Raw genomic sequence first — 22,219 nt, 5'->3', positions numbered from 1 at the left:
ATTGCTGTGGTCTAATAATAACAGTAGAAAAGTCCAGCTTCCTCTTGAAAGGTGGGGCCTGGGAGTTAACTGTTCCAAAGCAAAAACATTTCTCATCATCAAGGAAGAATTCCACAAGGCCAAAGATAGCAAAACAATGAGGTAGAAGTGAGAACCAAAAGAGACACAGGAATTTGCAGGAAAATGCGATGGGGGACCATTTGGAAAATATAAAGCACTCTCCTTGCATTTTGTTGCAAATTCTCCAGTTTTGTTAATATGCATGTCAAATCAAACACTAGGTTCATCTCATTGGATATGCAAGAGAAAGGCTGGAGCTGAGTGAAGCTTTTCATGAGGAATGTGTCAACAACAGGAATTTGCAGCAAAATGCGATATGGGCTACCTGGAGATGTATAAACCACTCTCCTCGCATTTTGTTGCAAATTTCTAGGTTCTATTCATATCCATCTCCAATCAAATTCCTGGGTGATTTACCACATTCTTGGACAGTATCAATTGAATATGTAACAAGAAGGGTGGAGCTGAGTGAAGACATTTGGACATCAAAAATCCAATGGATGGAAGAAATATATGTCAAAAAACATTGAAAACAATCTAGAATTCTAACATTTTTTTTCCTTTTCCATGCTGTTGGAGTTGCACTGGTGAATCTCTTGCTCTTTCACTAGCTTGAACTCCGCACTCTAGGTAACCTAGAGATCTGGTAGTGGTAGTACTCTTGAGGCAGGTTGCAGTCTGGATGGAGTGTGCTGGGTAGGAAAGGATCAGAGAGAGAAGGAAAAGGAAGATGCGAGGGTCCTGGCAGGGATGAAAGATTGGGAGGCAGGGGAGGGAAGAGTCGTTGTGGAATTGATTATGAAATCATGAATGGCACAAGTTCCAAGGCATAAAGTGTACCTTTCACATGTGCCAAGTTTCAAACTCCAAGAGCTCTGGGTCCCATCCACACGTGTGAAAAACAACTACATTCCACACGTGTGGGATTTAGTAGCTGCCTTATTTGTATTTTGCACTTATTTGTGGTATCCTGTCTCAACCCTCTTGCCCTCCAGTCTCAGCTCTCTTGCCTCCCTACCTCCATACTCTGCAACATCAGCGTCCTGACAAGCAGCACAGGTTCATCCCCAGCACAAGGTACTCATCAGCAGCACAGCACACCCACAGATAGATTTTAGGTCAGTATTAATGGGTTCTTCCCTCAGTCTCTGCAATCTTCTTGCCTAATCTTCTTGCCTACCATAGAAACAATCCATCCTGCATGGAAATGCATAGAATCAGTTCATATTTTATTTAGTTGTAAAGACAGAGAAATCACTGTAGGAATGCAGATCTTCAAGTGTGATAATTGCATGTGAGGGTAAAACTGTACTTATGGGTTCTTCCTTCAGTCTGTGCACACTTCTTACCTTCCATAGACCCAATCCATCCTGCATGGACATGCAAACACCTTCAAATGACTGAAGGCATATTCCAGCATGCTACCTCATGAATTTGCAGGAAAACGCAAGGAGAAGGCCTTAGGAATTTCAAATAGCTGAAATCACGTTTTGTTGCAAATATTGAAATGTTGCTTCATCCACCCCTGTCATTCTGGTTTTGTGACTTCCATAGTTATCCATGGCTGTACTCTTCTTGCATAAACTCCATTCATAATATATTTAGTTGTAAAGATAGAGAAATCACTGTAGGAATGCACTAGCATGTCACTTCAGGAATTTGCAGGAAAACGTGATTTGGACCTATTTGGAATTTCAAACTCCTCATATCGCGTTTTATTGCAAAATTTTCAATGTTGCTTCATCCACCCTTGTGATTGCCTTTTTGTGTCATACCATGTTCTCCATGGCTGTAATCTCTTTCCATTGCTTTGTATATAGTTTGTCATAGTGATGGTAAGAACCAAGTCAACTGCAAGGAAAGCTGGGGCAGGTACCAAGAAATTTAGTGTGCCTCCAAAGGGAAGAGCTGCACATGGCAGGAAGGGTAAGCCAATGAGCCTGCTCAAGCAAAAGGTCAAGAGATTGAATCATGGTGCAAGTGTGCTAAGGGAGATCAGGAAGCAACAGAAAGCTATAGGCTTTGCAATCCCCAAGGCACCTTTTCAAACACTGGTGAGAGAAATATGTGATAGTTGGCACCTTGGGTTCAGGTGGAACAAGACTGCCATTCTTTCCTTACAGGAAATGGTAGAGGATTACTTGGAAAAATATTTTGAAGATGCAATGCTGGTAGCATCCCATGCTCATAGGGTGACTTTGATGGCCAAAGACTTCAACATTTTCTCTAGAGTGAGATGGAAATATGACAAGCTTGTTCATCCTATGGAATGGTAGGACATAAAGATGAGAGACATATTATTAATTCCACCTACAAGGAAGTTGAAGGTAGATGAGGTTAAGGTTGTTGAAGTAACCCACTCAAAGAACACCAAAGAGAAGGCTGCTTATGAGGAGTCACTGAAGCAGCAAATAAAAGAAACAAAATCTGTTATATAGATGTGGAGACTGGAAAGAGGGAGCTGCAGATACATAGAAGGTTGCAGGAGCTGGGCCCTAATATAGTTGTCCATATTGAGGATGAATTTTCAGTGAATGATTTTGACTTGACAAAACCATGCTTGGCAGCATTGGCTCATAAGAATGAGTATTGCTCAGATACTATCATTCTTGCAATGCTCTAGTAAGTGTCTATTATTTTACACTTTTTGCAAAACAATCCTCCTTGTACCTCCTTTATACCCTACCCTAATTATTTTTTGGTCCTATGCAGCATGATGAGAAGCTGGCTTCACCCCTCTGTACAGCATACAATCCATATTATTGATCCTGTCATTTCTTCTAAGTTAAGAGATGCAAAGCAAACTCCCATCAGTATTTCCAACTGGTTCAGACACTGCAATTTTGAAGTAATCGATGTTTTGCTACTTCCATACAATAACAGGTATGTGGGTGACTGCTTCTTTTAAGATTCTGCTTTAAGATTGAGAACTCTTGTAGCCTTTGATTTCCTAATGCTTTTTCCTTATATGTATTGCAGGAGGATTACCAAAAAGTGAGCAGAGAAAAGCGAGCAGCCCCAAATAAGCGAGCAAGATTAAATAGGTTTCAAGCGAGCGAGAACCTCATCCAGCATCTTATTCCCCTCAATATCATTGGAACAATTGATGTGATCATAAGCAAATTAAACATATTCCAACAATGAAGGCATGCCTGAAATCACAATTAACTTCTCTTTCATCCCCATACTATCAATTTGAGTCGTTGTGGAGAGGTAGAGACATAAGAATACATAAAATTTGCGATAAAAAAAGCAAACACTACTCAAATTGAACATCCACACAGCAAGATAATGATAGATCACAAGGTAGAATATATGACTGAAAATATGTAAACATGATCATGTGCTACATATACATATCATGTCTTTTATGCTTGCAGAAGATCATCCATACATTCGATCCAAAAACATGGAAACAGAACTAACTATGTCAAAAGAAAAAAAACACATTTTCATCATAAGCATTAATTTTGCTTAGTGAAAATACCTATGTAATCTGGACAATACCATGCTTTAAAAAACTTAGGGAGCCAAAAAAGGATTTTAGCCCTCCATACTTCTATTATGACCAATGTCTGAATGATAGTTCTATCGGAACTAGAAATGAATGCATCCAACCACTATGTTGAGTGCTCATCCAGTATCCTGTAGACTATTATGTTAAACTCAATATGTGACCATAAACGCAAGCATAAGAGGAGCATGATTCAAGTGAAATAATTGGCCGACACTCTGTAACTAGTATCCTACTGCATCTAACGAAAAATATGCACCAGGCGTTAACAAGCTTCTATTTCCACCCCTATAAGCAAACTCGTATCCTGTAGTATGAAAAACTTTAAGGAAAACATTGCACTTAATGCATCAATTAAGCCAGTGACTACTCATGATGCACAATCGAACAATCATCAAGGAAATTCTAGTCAAGCAAGTTGAAGCAAAAAACCAAATATCTATTTGGATCTATGCCGTGGTGTATCCGCCGACCATGAGTAGCAAAAAAATCTATGAAAAAAGCAAAATAGGGATTATGCCACTCTACCATGATCACTTCCATGCTACAAATAAGGGAATACATAGTCGTTTTAGGGTACTTTTAGAGTTCATTCCCAACCACTAAAAATAGAGCCAATGCTATCTATTTGTATTCATAAAATCTTTATGAACATTATCATGTTCAATATAAGGATAGGAGCCAGCTCAATGGGTAGTCTTAAACAAATATAAATACTATTCGAATTTTAACCTTGTGCAAAAGCTTTTTTTTAAACACAAAGTAAAACTTGATTATACATATAGATGGGAATCAGGTCACCATTGTAAGTATGTATTTAGTAATTAATTGAAAATATTCCCTTAGAAAAATAGCTCAATCAACATAGTACCCATATTATATATCCAAAATTTATAAGATCTCATTCATACCATTAGATTGTTTTCATCACTTGTCATGAGTACTAACCTCAATTGGCATTATGTATTTGGGTCAAAATAGTTTTTAGTACTCATGACAAGTGATGAAAACAATGATGATTTTTGGAGGATGATAGTATATGGCCCAAGAGGGAAGCATGTTGCTGAGCAGTGATAATTGAGGTTTTCATCCACTTGAGCTAGTTGCCTATAGTCAAACCCCTTGGGATGTTCCTTATTGTTTTTCAGTGTAGGCCATGGGCATATGTGCCTAGATCGTAATGGCCATGTGTGTGTGAGGGGGAAAAAAAGGTCAAAGAAAAAGAGAGGAGTGAGTATTCACAAGAAATCTACAAACTATTTACAATGAGCCTACAAAATTTTTCATGGTATAGAAAACATTTTATCAATCTTGTAAAATCTGCAAAATTTTGCAAGATCTATGCAAGTTCTCAAAACAAGGTGAATGATATTTAGTCATTCATAAGGCATGTCTGAGATCCAAAAGGCTAAAAAGAGGATCTATGCAAGTTCCAAAAACAAGGTGAATGATATTTAGTCATTTATAGCGGCATGCCCAAGATTCAAAAGGCCAAAAAGAAGATCTATGCAAGTTCTAAAAACAAGGTGAATAATATTTATTCATTCATAAGGCATGCCCGAGATCCAAAAGGCCAAAAAGAAGACGGATTGGATGTACAATGGAGTCAAGGGATGACTACTCTCTTTTTGCATAGAGTGCAAGATCATTAAAGGCCTGGCATGTTCATGTAAGAGAGGTGTAAAGAGCTTTGTCATGGGAAGTAGAACACTTGAAAAGCAAGGGCTAAAACTTTTACCCATGTGCCTCTTGTGAACTGAAACCCTTAGAAATGTACAATTGCTCATAACATAATGAAAAGAAAATCTAGCTGGAAGACTAAAGGAGGATATGAAGGAAGCAAATGACAAGAGAGAGAGAGAGACAAACAGACAGAGAGAGAGAGAGAGAGAGAGTGCGGCAGGCACCAAAGATGAGAGAGCCCAAGCATAGTGAGTTTTGGAGGACAAGTGCTGAGCTTTTAACATGCTCACAATGATTTTTGGAGGATGATAGTATATGGCCTAAGAGAGAAGCATGTTGCTCAGCATCAATAATTGAGGTAGTTAGGCTTTCGTCCACCTGAGCAAGTTGCTGGCATTCGAATCCCTTGGGATGTCCCTTATTGTTTTTCACTGTAGGCCATGGGCATATGTGCCTCTCCTAACGGCCATGCATGTGTGAGGGGGAAAAAAGGGGAAAGAAAGAGAGAGGTGTGTGTATTCACAAGAAATCTACAAACAATTTACAATGAGCCTACAAAAATTTTCATGGTATAGAAAACATTTTCTCAATCTTGTAAAATCTACAAGTTCTAGAAACAAGGTGAATGATATTTCATAAGGCCCACCCGAGATCCAAAAGGCGAAAAAGAAGACGAATTGGATGCGCAATGGAGATGGTGTGCAGGAAAGGGGGTGGAGAGTCTAAGAGATGATGAATTGTAAGGATGGTGAAGGAAACAACAAGTGGAACTTGGACCAGCATAAAAAATCAAAGAATCTCTAAAATTCAAAGCTCAATTTAGTTTCTTAGAAGCGAGAATCCTAGTCGTTAAGGGCCGCGGTTGGACGGAAGAGCATTTGAGCCATACGATCGTCGGCTCTTCTAGTCGTGTGCAATTAGGGGACGTCACAATCAAAGTAGAATCGAGAATCTTACTGGACGTTGAGTCGCAGAGGTCACCATTCAGGCTAGAAAATGGACGGAATCCACGAATGGTAGACGTGGCAAGAAGAAAATCCAACTCCCATCGCATTCAAACTGCCTCCTGCGGGGGCCCTCGATGTACGGGAAAAGCTAGAGGCTAGCGTTTCCTGAAAATGAAAGTGGCTCGTGGAGAGGGAGTGTGGGGCTGGCTACTTTCATTTTGAGGAAATTAGGCTTCCCTGAAGCCCTTTTTTCATTATTATATACTTCCGGGCAGGCTAAAAAAATCTAAACCCCAAGAGTTTTGTGATTTTGTCTGAACAGACCTTTGGAAAAGTATGCATTGGAGGATATGATAAAGGTAAAGTTTAATAGCTATGGTTAATAGGTTGATGCAAAGAGAAGCAACACGAAGTAGTTCTTCTTCGCTTGTGTTGCAGTTCTTCTTCTCTTGTGTTGCAAACAAAGAGTTGCAGATGCGGAGCAGCTATGGCGCCCAGCCAGCCATCGGCTACGCAGCCAGAGCTTCTTCCGGTCCCCTCCTCCCCTTGTCCTTCGCTCGCAGGTAGCTTGCTCTATCCCTTTCCATCCATCTTCTCATCCCTCTCTCTGCAAATTCCATTCCATTTTTCTCTACCTTCGTCTTCCCATCGAGCCCTTTGCTTGCTCGAGATCTTCTTACTTTCTTTCCCGTTTTTGGTTAGAGCTACCGGACCTCACGACCTAACGTTCAAAATCACGCACTGTGGCATATGCCATACAGACTTGCACATGATCCGGAATGACTGGGGCAGTTCCATGTACCCGCTCGTTCCTGGGTGAGTCGTCCAGCTCTGCAATTAACCTTCTTGCGGTAAATGGTTGACATATGGTGTTTTCTGAATCGCTTTTCCTGCAAAGGCACGGCGAACAATACATAATCTAGGACTGAGCATGCACTAATTAGCTTGAGGAGCAATGCAGACAATACATATTTGTTTGATGTGCCTATGTCTCTTATCTCTGCTGCTCACGCAATTGGAACAGTCACGAGTTCGTTGGCATCGTAACGGAGGTCGGATCCAATGTTCAGCGGTTTAAGAAAGGAGATCACGTTGGTGTAGGGTGCGTGTCGAGGTCTTGCCGGGACTGCGACGCCTGTGAGGACAAAACAGAGCAGTACTGTGACAAGGTTGTTTGGACATACGGTTCCGTGGATGTGGACGGAACTCCTACCTACGGTGGCTACTCCAATATCATGGTGATCGATGAAAGGTAAAAATCGAATCCGTTTTCCGTGAAGAGTTTTCGCCTAGTGCGTTATTGTGCGGCGGTAATCTTCTCGTAATCTATCCTAATATATGCTGTGATTTGAACTGTGTGGAAGGTATTGTCTTTGTGTGCCAGACAATCTCCCCCTGGATGCCGCAGCACCACTGTTGTGTGCAGGAATTACAGTTTTCAGCCCCATGATGTACTTTGAAATGACGGAAAGGGGTAAGCATTTAGCTGTGGTTGGTCTGGGAGGACTGGGGCACATGGCTGTGAAATTCGCTAAGGCGTTCGGCCTGAAAGTAACTGTCGTTAGCACATCGCCAAGCAAAAAGAAAGAAGCGATAGAACTGTTGGGAGCCGATCAGTTTATCAACAGCAAGGACGAGGAGCAGATGAAGGTGAAATGTCTACAATCTGTATGCAGTACAAGCTTTACATTCTTGAATGAATCTGCGATGGTTTAACTTGTTAATGAGCTCCATTGCGGCTCGAATGCTGGACAGAAAGCCACGAAAACGATGGACTACATAATCGACACAGTATCAGCTGTTCATCCGATCGATCCGCTCTTGCGTCTGCTCAGAATGCACGGAAAGCTTATTCTGGTCGGGCTACCGGAAAAGCCTCTGCAATTTAAGGCGATTTCTACAGTGGCTGGTGAGTTTTTTAATTGCAGTACTCCGAGGAAACGAAACCGGATTGAGCTACAGTTTGCAACTACATCTAAAACCGTTCATGACAGCAACGATTGGAGGCGTTTGATCAGAATAATATTATAGCATCGGATTTACGAAGAAATCAAAGGTGATGGACGCAGGGAATCGTATGGTGGCGGGAAGCAGCATTGGAGGGATAGAGGAGACGCAGCAGATGCTGGATTTCTGCGGCAAGCAAAACATTACAGCGACGATCGAGAAAATTCCAATCGAGTACGTGAACACGGCGATGGAGAGGCTACACAAGGGCGACGTCAAGTACAGGTTCGTCATCGACATTGAGGGATCCCTCAAACCACCTTTCACGAAAAACCACAGCTTACTGTAGTGTGAACATCCCACACCACAATTTAGGTTTTTTACATCTCCACAAATATGTTCCCCCTTTCTTTGCAATATAACGATTTCTAAAATCTCGATTTAGAATTACGAAGTTTGCCTATCGGCGCGATTTCATAGGGATTAGAATTCGGCCTCCAATGTGCGATAAGGTAAGAGGGGTCGGAAATATCACGGAGACTTTCGCGTTCCAAAAGCCTCTGCCCCCACATGGAAGAGTGGGTGTATATATAAGAGGGAGGCACAGCCAAGTATGGAGGGGAAAAGGGGGGCTCAGCAAGGGGAGAGGCCGGGGAGAGAGGGAGCAAGGAAGGGGAGAGGAGGGGCGTAGGGACGGGGAAATGCGGGTGCACATGGAGGTAGAGCATAGGTTAATCAAGGAGAGGTAGACTAGTTTAATAAGGGAAAGATAGACTTGTTTGGTTCATTATAAAGTTGGACAAGTTGACATATAATATAACATATATCAATTTGTACGTGCTCAAATTTTAAAAATAAAGTAGTTAATTAAAGTTAAAACTCTTGCAAGAAACGTTTAGAATCTGCCAAGCTTTACTCATCATTTTATATCCCTATTTCCTCTAATTGAACTCCTTTGTTAAGATCATTAGATGGTCTTCTTTAAGTCAACAATAGTGCTTGTCTTGATGCCGTACACAAAAGTTGATCTTGATCTTAATTTGAAGGAAATTTGAAGTTGCCACTTGATTGCCAAAAAGAGAGAGAGAGCAAGAGAGAGAGAGAGCAAAGGAGAGGGAGGGAGAGAGTGCCGCTACCGTGGCAACGTGAGAGTAAGAGAGAGAGAGAGAGGAAATGGAGAGGAGAGAGAGAGCAAAGGAGAGGGAGGGGAGAGAGAGAGGTGTAGGGAGAGAGTGCCGTTGTCGCGGCAATGGGAGAGAGGGAGAGAGAGGTAGGGAGAGAGAGAAAGAGAGCAAAGGGGAGAGAGAGAGAGAGAGAGAGAATTTGTGTCCTTTGCCAAAAAATTCTTGAAGTGAGATGATTGTTCTTCTTGATGAAGAGTCCATGATCTTATTCCTCCATTATCAATTTTTTAAAATTGATGATATCCTTAAATTCAAGGATGCCAATTTGTCCCCATGAAATAATACGCTTTGAGTTAATACTTTGATAAAATTGCCCAAAAATACTTAGGCTTATCATAGAAATGTTGGAGTTGAATGGTTGAAATTTCATCCAATTATATTATATTTTGTTAAAGTTATGCCTATGTATACTAGTTCACCACTCGTTAGATTGAGGTGAGAGAAGTCTCGAAAGAAAATTGAATTAAAAATAAAAGTACAAGAGATCATTGTAGTTCAGAAGAAACGTCGTTGAAAAAATCATTACAAAATTAGATGCAAACAACAAACTTAAGAAACTCTTGTCAATAAACTACACTAATAATTTGAGTGAAAAAGTAACTTTGCATCCAAATATAGATGTAATAGGTAGATGGGACATTCGTATCATGGTAAGTAAGACACATCAAATAGTGAATAGATAAGAATTCTAATGGAAGAAAAATATTTAACATACAAAGCAAAACTAAAAGATACTCTAGAGATGGATATTATGTGTGCAAGAGGATTGCAAAAAAAGGGAATATGATGTTGGTCTCAATTGTGGACATATAACCATCAAGCCAGTTGGTATACGATGGATGGTGTGGTGGATTAGCTTAGCCTTAATACTCGAGAGAAGAACTTGACAATGAGAGTATTGGAGAATGTGCTGGACTGGTGTCTAGAGGGCTTAAGATGGCTGGTCAATCAATGGCCAGCAGCCAAGACAAGCCTCCAAAAGATATTGGTCTATAAAAAGCTAATAAAGAAGATGTCTCTAGTTTCAAATCAAGATTGATGTCTAATTTTGCCTTGATTGGACTGAGAAGGCATCCTAAGGGGGGACACTAGAGGCTTGCGGTCTAAGATTGATGTCTAATTTTTCCTTGATTGCTGACTGGGAAGGCATCCTAACAGGGGACACTAGAGGCTTGCAGTATACATTGGCGGTATCTTCACACTTTAGTTCTGCTTGCTATGTGGATGGCAAGAATCTTTGGCAATCAGATTGGGATTGGTTCTTGTGACTTGGCCTTATTTTGGAGCTTATGAAAACGTATTTGTTGGGTTTTGCTATCAAATCCATCATCGGTATGACAATGAAGATAGGGTGCATGGATCGAAGATGTTATTTTCATAGATGTAATAACCATGCAAGAGAGCAATGTATCAATCGGCCACATAGTTTAGGGACTTGGTATAAAAATTCTGATGGATGAATGTGTGCATGCTATTGGATGAATGACTAGATAGGGATCCAGGACCCGAAAGCGAAGTGCATGTGAAGCCAGGCTTTTGATACTTAATGGCATGTTGGTGGCTACAATTGCAAGAGGGGCAACACTTTGGATCTCAATGATCTGCATCAGTGATTGAGGTGACCCTGCACACGGATAGTGAGCAGCAAGAGTAAGTCTGTCAAACAACCTAGAAGATGCGGATTCCATATCACAATAGATGCGGATTCCAAGCCTGCATCCGATAGGAGTAGATCTAGAAGCAACAAAGTCCTAGTTTATTAGTGACTACCATAACTATATCTGACATTCCACCACACATGGATGAAGAAGCCCAAATGATGACCCGTAATGTTAAGACGGAGGTACCTATGGTGAGCCATTGACAAGGGATTTGGATTGGCAGACCCTGATTGGAATAACTGCTCTACAAAGATGGAGGGCCAATTGCTAGTTATGCTTTAACGCACTTTAAATGGCGACAATCATACAAAGACCACCACCATCACATCTAAATGATTGGAAGGGTGAAAGAATAGTCATATCAGAATCCTAGAACCAGTACTAAAAAACTCTGAAGATGATAGTGATGAAGATGAAGTGTATAACAATAAGCATAGTAGTTTGAGATTGGTAAGTCAGACCCAACAAAATAGGTTTTAGACACCATCGGTGCTACAACAGTCTTCATAGCATAAATAATCCTAGATTTCACTGATGGTCGGGGCTAGTAGATCACAAGGAGTGCAAAAACCACTCGTAGGTTCATTGTTAACATCCACAGAGTACAATCACAGAATGCATGGTAATGAGTGATTAGAGGTTATAAGGCTTCATGACTTACTTCAACAGTCGCAGCCATGGAGGGAGTACAGTTACAAGCTTTACGGGGTTTGAGCCAAAAATGGCTTAAGATTGTGGTCTCGCCACTCCAGGTTTTGAGCCTCAAATGGCTTAGGACTTGAATGGGTGAGGTTAGCAGAAGCGTTGTTTGGGACCCAGTTAGGAGCACCTCCTAATGTTAGGCTTGTCCCAAACGTCCTGGGAGGAGCACCTCCTAATTTTGGTATTTTCACAAGCACTCTTATACGTGGTTAACACAAGTGCTATTTTCGACACACAAAGAGTGGTAACAATAGAGGAGTGATGGAAAGGGTAGTTAAGATGCCTTGGCTCTACGGGCCCAAGAGCCTTGTGAATGTAAAGAAAGGGAGAGTGCAAAAAGGAAAAGGGTGGTCCTCCCTTCAAAAGGTGACTTGTATAAAAGGCCAAATGGTTGACTTTGGTCTTCATTGTTGTATGCTCAAGTTTGGAATACAAGCTCCTTCTTCTCTTCCAAGAGTGTCTTTGGGTGTTCTCTTGTTTCCCTTGTAGTGCCTTTGTGTTTGCCACTCCATCCCCCTTCACTCTCTTCTTCCTTTCTCCTTCTCCCTCCCTTCTCCCCGAGCAACTCTCCCTTCCCCCCCTTCCCTCTTTCTCTTGTGGAAACACATTGCAACAATCCGAGAGCCACTTGAGTGGCACATGCAGACAACTCGTGCTTTGCATTGCTCTCACAAGGAGTAGCTTGGAGTGGAGGCTCCATCGGCATTCCTTTAAGCTCCCCATGACATGTGAGTCACCATTGAGACTATACATCTTTAGTGCCATTGCCAGGGAGTTCAAGGTATGCTTTTGCATTGCACTTGCTTTCTCTTGTCATTTACCCACTGCTCTTGCAGCTTTGTCAGTGGAATTGTAGGAGAGGAATGTGTGAGGAAGTTCGAATTTGGGCGAAAAAGAGATGAAAAGTGTCATTTTTTGTTAGAAAGCGTTTTTGAGCATGGGGAAGCTTGTTTTTAATGTTTTTTAGTGTTTTGAAGTGATAGGAAAGAATGGCAGTTCTATTCCACCTGAACCCAAGGTTCCAACTGTCACAAATTTCTCTCACCAGTCTTTGAAAGGGTGCTGTGGGTATTGCAAAGCCTATAGCTTTCTGTTGCCTCCTGATCTCCCTTAGCACACCTGCACTCTGATTCAATCTTTTGGCCTTTTGCTTGAGCAAGCTCATTGGCTTACCCTTCCTGCCATGTGCAGCTCTTCCCTTTGGAGGCACACTAAATTTCTTGGTATCTGCCCCAGCTGCTGTTGCTGCAAGCCCTGGCCCTTTGCCAACTTTCCTTGCTGTTGACTTGGTTCTTGCCATCACTCTGAAAAACTGCATACAAAGGATTGGAAAGAGATCATAGACATGGAGAACATGTTCTAACAAAGAAAAGGCAATCACAGGGGTGGATGAAGCCATATAGAGAAATTTGCAATAAAATGCGATATGAGCAGTTTGGAATTTCAAACAGGTCCACATCGCATTTTGCTGCAAATTTTTGAAATGACATGCTGGTGCACTCCTACAATGATTTCTATGTCTCTCTAACTAAATACAGTATGAATGGAGTTTATGCAAGAAGATTACAGCTATGGAAGTCACAAAACCAGAATGACAGGGGTTGATGAAGCAATATTTCAATATTTGCAACAAAACGCGATTTCAGCAGTTTGAAATTCCTAATGTCTTCTCCTCGCATTTTGCTGCAAATTCATGAGGCAGCATGCTGGAATATGCCTTCAGTCATTTAAAGGTGTTTGCATAACCATACAGGATGGATTGAGTCTATGGAAGGCAAGAAGTGTGCACAGACTGAAGGGAGAACCCATAACTACAGTTTTACCCTCACATGCAAATATCACACTTGAAGATCTGCATTCCTACAGTGATTTCTCTGTCTTGACTTGAGTCTATGCATTTCCATGCAGGGTGGATTTTTTCTATTTTAGGCAAGAAGATTGCAGAGACTAAGGGGAGAACCCATTGTTACTGACCTGGAATCTATCTGTGGATGTGCTGTGCTACTGAGGAGTAACCTGTGCTGAGGATGAACATGTGCTGCTGGACAGGATGCTGATGTTGCAGAGTATGGAGGTAGGGAGGCAAGAGAGCAGAGACTGGAGGGCAAGAGGTCTAAAACAGGATACCACAAATAAGTGCAAATAGAAATAAAGAATCTCTAAATCCCACACATGTGGAATGTAGTCGTTTTTCACATGTGTGGATGGGACCCAGATCTCTTGGAGTTTGAAATTTGGCACGTGTGAAAGTACACTTTATGCCTTGGAACTTGTGCCATTCATGATTTCATCATCAATACCACAACCACTTTTCCCTCCCCTGTCTCCCAATCTTTCATCCCTGCCACGACCCTCGCATCTTCCATTTCCTTCTCTCTGATCCTTTCCTACCTAGCACACTCCATCCAGACTGCAACCTGCCTGAAGACTACTACTACTGCCAGATCTCTAGGTTACCTAGAGTGCAAAGTTCAAGCTAGAGAAAGAGTAGGAGATTTACCAGTGCAACTCCATCAGCATGGAAAAGGAAAAAAAAGGTCAGAATTCTAGATTGGTTTCAATGTTTTTTAACATTTATTTCTTCCATCCATTGGATTTTTGATGTCCCAATGTCTTCACTCAGCTCCATCCTTCTTGTTACATTTTCAATTTATACTGTTCAAGAATGTGGTGAATCACCCAGAAATTAGATTGTAGTTGGATGTGAATAGAAACTAGAAATTTGCAACAAAATGCGAGGAGAGTGGTTTATAATTCTCTAAACAGCCCATATCGCATTTTGCTGCAAATTCCTGTTGTTGACACATTCCTCATGAAAAGTTTCACTCATTCCATTATTTCTCTTGCATACGAGATCATAGTGTCCAGGAATCACTGAGATGAACCAAGTGCTTGATTTGACATGCACATGAATAGAACTTGAGAATTTGCAACAAAATGCGAGGAGAGTGGTTTATAATTCTCTAAACAGCCCATATCGCATTTTGCTGCAAATTCCTGTTGTTGACACATTCCTCATGAATAGTTTCACTCATTCCATTATTTCTCTTGCATATGAGATCATAGTGTCCAGGAATCACTGAGATGAACCAAGTGCTTGATTTGACATGCACATGAACAGAACTTGAGAATTTGCAACAAAATGCGAGGAGAGTGGTTTATAATTCTCTAAATAGCCCATATCGCATTTTGCTGCAGATTCCTGTTGTTGACACATTCCTCATGAAAAGTTTCACTCATTCCATTATTTCTCTTGCATATGAGATCATAGTGTCCAGGAATCACTGAGATGAACCCAGTGCTTGATTTGACATGCACATGAATAGAACTTGAGAATTTGCAACAAAATGCGAGGAGAGTGGTTTATAATTCTCTAAACAGCCTATATCGCATTTTGCTGCAAATTCTTGTGTCTGATTTGGTTCTCACTTCTGCCTCATTAATTTGCTATCTTTAGCCCTGTGGAAATCTTCCTTGATGATGAGAAATGTTTTTGTTTTGGAACAGCTGGCTCCTAGGCCCCACCTTTCAAGAGGAAGCTGGACTTTTCTGCTGCTATTATTAGACCATAGCAATCACCAGGTGAGTCATGAGATGTCATGAAGGAATTATCTGGTGATATACAATGCATTCACTGATTGCATATGTCAGCATATAGAATTCATAGTATATAAGTTTTTGAACAGGAAAAAAGAAGAGACTGGAGCAGAGTGTTGATTCTTCCATCAAAAAACAAATGGAACCAGAAGAGGACAATTCTCCAGATTTGCTCCTATTTGAGTTTCTTCACAAATGTAAGGCTCAGAGTAACTTCCATATATACCACAGTATTTTCAACATGGAGTTCACAATGAGCTCTGTACTGGAGCAGCACAAAGATTTTCTTTCAGACTATTGGGATACCTTCAAAGAACTGACAAAGGCAGGAAGAATTGTGGAAGGAGAAAAGGTTTTTGTGCACATAAATCATATTGTCTCCAATGACAGGCTGAGGTACCATGTGAACAGAAGATTTGACAGCCTGCCTGATCACTATAAATTCAATTGTACTTTGCACACCAGAAAGTGCAGAGTGCTGGAGGAGAGCATGGCATTTCTTATGTACATTGTCTTCAGTCAGGAGTCTTTGGATGAACAAGGGCAAGAAATAGAAGAAGAAGACACATCTGAAGCAGAGGAAAAGGAGGATGTTTCTTTGGTCACAGAAATGGCAGAGCAAGAAGAAGATATCAACCTTCAGGATGAGGGGCTGCAAGTGGCTGCTCTTGACCTTGTTCAACTGAGGACAAAAACTCTGAGGGGAGTAGAGCCAGTTGAAGATTTTGATGTTCAGAGCAGCAACTATGCAGTGCCCATGCTTCCAGGTGTGTTGATTGGTGGAAAGGATTATGTTTTCCTCCATGATATAGAGTGTATGTTTGATTTGAGGGAGGACTATGCCATTTCCCTTATTGCCCAGGCTTCAAGGCTTGACAAGGAGGTTGGCATAGAGGATGACCATTCACTACTGGCTTTGGAAACAATGTTTGATCCTGTAGAGGCCCTTTCATTTTGTTTCAAAGAGGCTGAAAAGTTCCAAGAGCCAGATGAAGCTGCCTTCTAGCTCACACAGGAAGCTATGAATCTCTCAGTACTATACACAGAAAAGCGTAAAGAAGAGGCTGGACAAGAGGGGAGAGGGATAAATCTTTGGAAAGATGAACTGCTTGTTGCTGATGAAAATGAGAAGGTACTTCAAATCAAATACTTTGACTTCTGCTTAACTTTGTTTTTGTAGGTTGTGTATTGTCTCACTCCAATCCTTTGATATGTGGTAGCTACAAATTGAGGATGACACATTCCTCCAGAGATCAAGTGGAAGCAGGCAGGTTGGGTTTCACAAAATGTCAGGCCTAGCTCATTATATTCATGATCTAGGCAGTGCCAAGATCTTGATTTACCATAGGCATTTGAGTAACAATGGAGAAGCCATTGTTTACTTCCTAAAATGTTTGTCCAGGGCTTTAGGTGGACATGTTCTTTCATGGCAAAAGGAAAAGACATTTTGATAGAGAGGTTGTCTGCCATAGATATATTTGGAGATTCTGTGAATAAGCAGGCCTCTAGGGCCGCTTACTTTTTGTCTTACACTTCTTATGCATTAGCATGTGGTGTTAAGGAGCCCAAATATCTGGAGGGCTATGGGAAACACCAGCTCGTAAGGTTTCGAGAGCCACCCATGATTGCATCAGGCCACACAGTCCAAGAAGAGGAACAGGTGGAGAGAGCTGAAGAAAAGGATAAAGAGACAGTCGACATCAAGCCAATAAAGAAGAAAAAGACTCCAATCAAGATCAAAAAGAGAGTTCCGATCGGTAGGCCTTGGGAGAAATAGGATTTAGTCATCGAATATAGCACAAACATTATATTAAATTTGAATTGATTTGTATAACGTCTTTGATATCTGGTATGATCTTGTATAAATGATTAATAAGTTGATGATGAAATGATTTGTACATTTACATAGAGTGGTGTCGTTAAATATTAAATGAACAATATATTGAAATTGTAAACAAATTGTATTAAGTTCAGATCATATGTTTCACAAAAGAAATACTTTTCATGCATAACACCAAGAGTCACTTACAGTTCCACTAAAAAAATTTCTATTGAATGAGTTTGAAAACATGTGGACATAACACCAATAAGTTACAAATGAGTCCTATTCATGTTTACTTGTCCATTTATGGTTTCTAAATATCTTCGATTCCCTCCATTGTCTATGTCTCTCTGCTGCAATTGAATTGTCTAGAGCTTGTCTTCGTCTTTGCTTTTGGGCTAGAAGAAAAGCAAGCTTGATTTTGGAGCTATCAACTTTTCTTTTAGCATGCAGCCTCTGTAGTATGCCTCGGTAAAACCATTGGAAGACTTCCTTCATACTATTTGCCTTCTGACTCCCTCCATAGTGTTGTGTGTGTCTAAAAAATGCATTATGTGCCATGTAGTGAGACTTCTCCATGCCTTGGGTAGACCAAATAGCTGGGCATCCATACTTTTTGACAAAATAGGGAAGGTGGTTGTATATGATATGCTGTAAGACATAAGAATGCATAGTAAGTAATAAAAAAAAAGAGGATCACACTTAAGTAAAAGAAAAAGACATAACCTTACCATTGACTGAGTTATATTGCAGGCTGTCCATGCATCTTTCATTGACTTTCCAAAATGTTTAATTGCCTCCTCAAAGTTCTTGTAATCACTCTTTGTCCATGTTACTTTGTCACAGAACATGAAGAGTTGATCAAGAGACCTCCACACCTCTGCCTTCCTATTTCGTGCTTCCCCATCTGCCTCATGATCTTTCACATCATTACGGACTTGCTTCCACAATCCATAATTAATCTTTGAAACTGTTCTACCTTGTCTTACTTGCTTACTATGTTTAGGTCGAGACAAGAATCTTCTTGCCTTAACACCACCAATAGAGGGCTTGATTGGTACCTCCTTGCCATTGGTAGACTTTTTAAAATCCTTTGTGATTTGAACATCTCCTCCATGCAGACCTATATCGGATAACACTTTTTCCAATGCTTGAAGAGCATCCTTTCTATTTTTTTCGGGACGGAGTTTCCAAGCAAATCCAATATATAAAAATACCAATTTCTCAATAATTCGACATAGACCATGCAATGTGCAGATGTGAACATTACATAGTGGAATGTCCAGAATGGCCTTGAAGTCAGGGTCAACTTTATCTCTATTAGGTGCTCTCTTCCACCATTTTGAATCCATTACTTGAGCTGATTCTTTACAGTAAAGACAAGGAGACTTTGAGTTGCCTCCTTTACTAATGTTATACATGCACTTAAGTGTTTTAAGATCCCCGGCCATGTGCCACTCTACTTGAAAATCACCTTTTCCTGCAACATGGAGATTCTCGCCTTGCACTTGTCTTTTGATTATTCTTGGTATTTCCGTGTGGTGAAACACCCAATCTAGTGTTTCATGGTCTTCGGTCTTCACCTGCGAGATTATAGAAAACAAAAGTATTACTATATCAGATTTGAAAACAATGACCAAAATCAAGTATAAAACAAAAAATGATCATACCTGGAATGAGCCTAACCACCATATGTGTTTCTCTGACTGCACACTAAAATACTTCGAACTCGCTTTAGTCAATGATGTATCAATTGCTCCATTTATCAATGTAATAGTAACTCTTTCCATTTTCTTTTCCTTTACAACCTCACGCTCATCCAGTTTGATAACAAATTTCAAAATGCCTTTGCACTCCTCAAATGTTATTCCATAAAACTCGACCATTCTTTTTTGAAGTTGTTGCAGATCTAAAAATATATTGTTCCAAGGATCATACACAGTGGTTCCTTTAACACCATGAAATATTTCTTTAATATGGATATATTGCCCAATAAATTCATCTATACTTTTATTCAAATGACCTCTTATCCTCCACACGGTTGCTGGATTTGGCAGTAAAACTCGTTTAATCCTTTGATCTTTCAAAGTTGAGGATATCGCATGGAAAATCGAACTATATCCCTTCCTGCTAACTCCACTAACATCAAGAGCCTCTTGGATTATAGTGCCATCAACTTGATTATTGGATACAAAGTCCTCTACAACATTGCGTTTGACTGTTTTGTATTTTTTTTCCTCAATCAAACCTTTTGCTATACCGCAAGAAAGCAATCCTTTCATTTGTTTAACAGGAAGAAGGTTCGGGTCCATATTTTCTTTTGCAGGCTCCAATAATTTCCTGTAGTAACAACACAATATGACTATATCATTCAGCACCTCCATTCTTATTTTGCGACAATCGACGAAATAGATATAGTCTGGAAGAGAGCCTTTTTGAGTATACAAAATGATAAATTTCAATCTAACCTTGCTTCCTGAATTCGTCGCTTGCATCCACCAGTCCCAGCCTTCAAATTTGCAATGTTTTTAATCTTCCTGCTACGTAGTCTGTCTCCAAGCACGGTTCTCTTCTTTCTTGCTCTTGTCAACTCTTTTTTACTCTTTGAATGCTCCTCAATTTCATTCTGCAACTGCTGCTCCAATTTTGCACGAATGGCTATCTCCTCCATCTTGGCCCCCTTTTCTTGTAGGTACATCATTTTATACGTTTCCGCAAATGCAGACTGCGCTGAAATATAACCAAGAAGTCCATTTTGTCCATCGCCGGCAAACCTCAATAATGTGGTGGGATTGACAAATGGAGGTGTAGAGTTTTTTACTTGACATTTTGGATATATGCTTCCATCGCACTATAAGTCAATATGTTGAAGCCCTTCTCTTCTCATATTTTCCCGTTGTTGAGCATTCAGCACCGTATCCTTTCGTCTTTTTTGTGCTGGAGCATATTGTTCTTCTAAGTCGATGTGAAGATGGTGTAATCGCTTCTTCTGAGATAGTGACTCACTAGTATCGGCCATTTTTTGTGCTTCTCAGGTTGCGAAGTTTGTTTTTCAATCTCATAGTCATTTTGTAACATGAATCGTGGAAGTGTGGCGGTATCCATGTGAATATTTTGAAAACTTGCAATCACTAAGTTCAGTGATGGACTCTTTATGAAAGGCCTGCACATGTCGGCCAAAGAGATGCGGAATCTTTGGTAAACAAAAAAAAATCTAAGAGGATATTTAATGCAAAATCGTGTTAGTCAGACAAAAGATTATCTTATTCCTTTTTGAATTGACAGTTTTGTAGTCCTTACTGACAATTCTGAGCCACGTTTCTGTATTTTACTATTTTTGAGGTCTTTTAGGAGAGAAATAAATCAAAAAATAGTGAATTTCTTACAGGGCCCCAAAATGAGTTCCCTTTTTCCCTAATGCAGGTTGGGTGTCACCCATCAAGATAATCCTAAAAAAGAATGGAAATATTTGAGTATGTGTAGATCTGAAAAAAGTTAATGCCGCCACTAGGCACGACCACTACCCCTTGCCATTCACAGAACATGTCTTGGAAAGGGTAGCTAGAAAGGAAGCCTATAGCCTCCTAGACAAACTCTCTAGGTACAATCAGGTGTCCATTGCTCCACAAGATCAATAGAAAACCACCTTTGCAATCGAGTGGGTGTGTATGCCGCTCGAGTAATGATATTTGGGCTGACGAATGTGCCCACCACCTTCCAATGATTGATGATCACTATATTCAAGGAGTACTTAAGGGACTTCCTAGAAGTATTCTTGGATGACATATGCCTGAGCTCAACATGGGATGATCACCTGAGATACATGAGACGGGTCCGAGAAAAGTGCCGGCTATACCGTATATCCTTGAATCCCCTTAAGTGTCAATTTTGGGTTAAACACAGTGTAATTCTTGGCCATGTAGTTTCCCAGAATGGTATCTCCACGGACTACAACAAAATCAAGCTCATTCTGGAATTACCACCCCCCACAAATGCCAAGGAGTGCAGTGATTTACCAGCCACACGAGCTACTATCGAAGGTTCATTCTGTTCTATGCAGACATAGCTCGGCACTATACAAACTGTTAGTAGTCTTTGAGTGGACCAAGGAATGTCCAAAATCCTTTGAAACCCTCAAACTAGCCCTGGCCACCACACTAGTATTACGAGCCCCGGATTGGAATCTAATATTCCCTGCTCACATAGATGCCTCCAATTTTGCTATCGGGTGTATGTTAGCCCAACCAGGGGAGTATGACCTAGACTAACTGATGTACTTTGCGAGTCAGTAATTGAAGGATGCCGAGGTCAACTACACAAAAATAGAGAGAGAGGGCCTCGCCATGGTCTATGTAGTCAAGAAGTTCAGGCATTACTTGTTGGCCAACAAGTTCATCTTCTTTGTGGAACATCAAGCACTATTGTACTTGATCAACAAGCCATGCATGATGGGATGCATCACCACGTGAATGCTAGCCCTCTTGGAGTTTGACTTCACAGTCACTGTGCATAGGGGGACGACCCATGTCCTAGTTGACCACCTCTCAAGGATCCCAAATGGTGAAGCTCCAATGAGGGTGGAAGATGACCTTCCTGATGCTTCCATATTTCTCATCGGCATCATGGGCCACCAAAATCTGCCACTACCTAGCTAATGGGTTTCCTCTGGATAAAGACCTTAAGAAAGACAGATCCCGCAAACTCATCAAGGACACAACGCTGTATCAATTGATTGCAAGCCTTGATTGCAAGCCAACTATACCGCGTGGGCAAGGATGGAATCATGCATAGATGTGTGTGCAAGCACAAATACACCGATATGCTCAAAGAATCCCACTCTAGGATTGTGGAAGGGCATTTTGCCACCACTGACATTATGGCATGTAAGGTGTTATAGGCTAGCCTTTGATGGCCGACTCTCTTTGGAGATGTCGGTAAATTTGTTAAGTGGTGTTACTCCTGCCATCGTGTGCGAATCCCACATAACGTAGGCATGACGCCCTTAATAGCAATATTAATTGACCAGCCCTTTGAGAAATGGGGTAGAGATTTTATTGGACCAATAAGCCCAGCAGCCCAAGGAACAGGGGCCAGATACATTA

The 22,219-nt window shown here is 40.8% G+C and overlaps 1 protein-coding gene across 1 annotated transcript; it reads left to right on the top strand.

The window, feature by feature from the left end:
• The first annotated feature begins 6,646 nt into the window (after window positions 1-6,646).
• Window positions 6,647-8,602, top strand: LOC147895902 (cinnamyl alcohol dehydrogenase 2-like). Its single transcript, XM_087382167.1, has 6 exons — window positions 6,647-6,767; window positions 6,907-7,020; window positions 7,229-7,456; window positions 7,569-7,854; window positions 7,960-8,113; window positions 8,274-8,602. Exons 1-6 carry the CDS (start codon window positions 6,679-6,681, stop codon window positions 8,498-8,500), a joined length of 1,098 nt encoding a protein of 365 aa, XP_087238293.1. The 5' UTR covers window positions 6,647-6,678; the 3' UTR covers window positions 8,501-8,602.
• Window positions 8,603-22,219: the final 13,617 nt, after the last annotated feature.

Source organism: Dipteris shenzhenensis, chromosome 12 (genome assembly GCF_047967505.1).
Source record: "Dipteris shenzhenensis isolate YYH24624 ecotype China chromosome 12, Dip_SZ_1.0, whole genome shotgun sequence".
Taxonomy (NCBI): Eukaryota; Viridiplantae; Streptophyta; class Polypodiopsida; order Gleicheniales; family Dipteridaceae; genus Dipteris; species Dipteris shenzhenensis.
The sequence above is the reverse complement of the archived record's forward strand: the minus strand, read 5'-3'. Positions and strand labels throughout refer to the sequence as shown.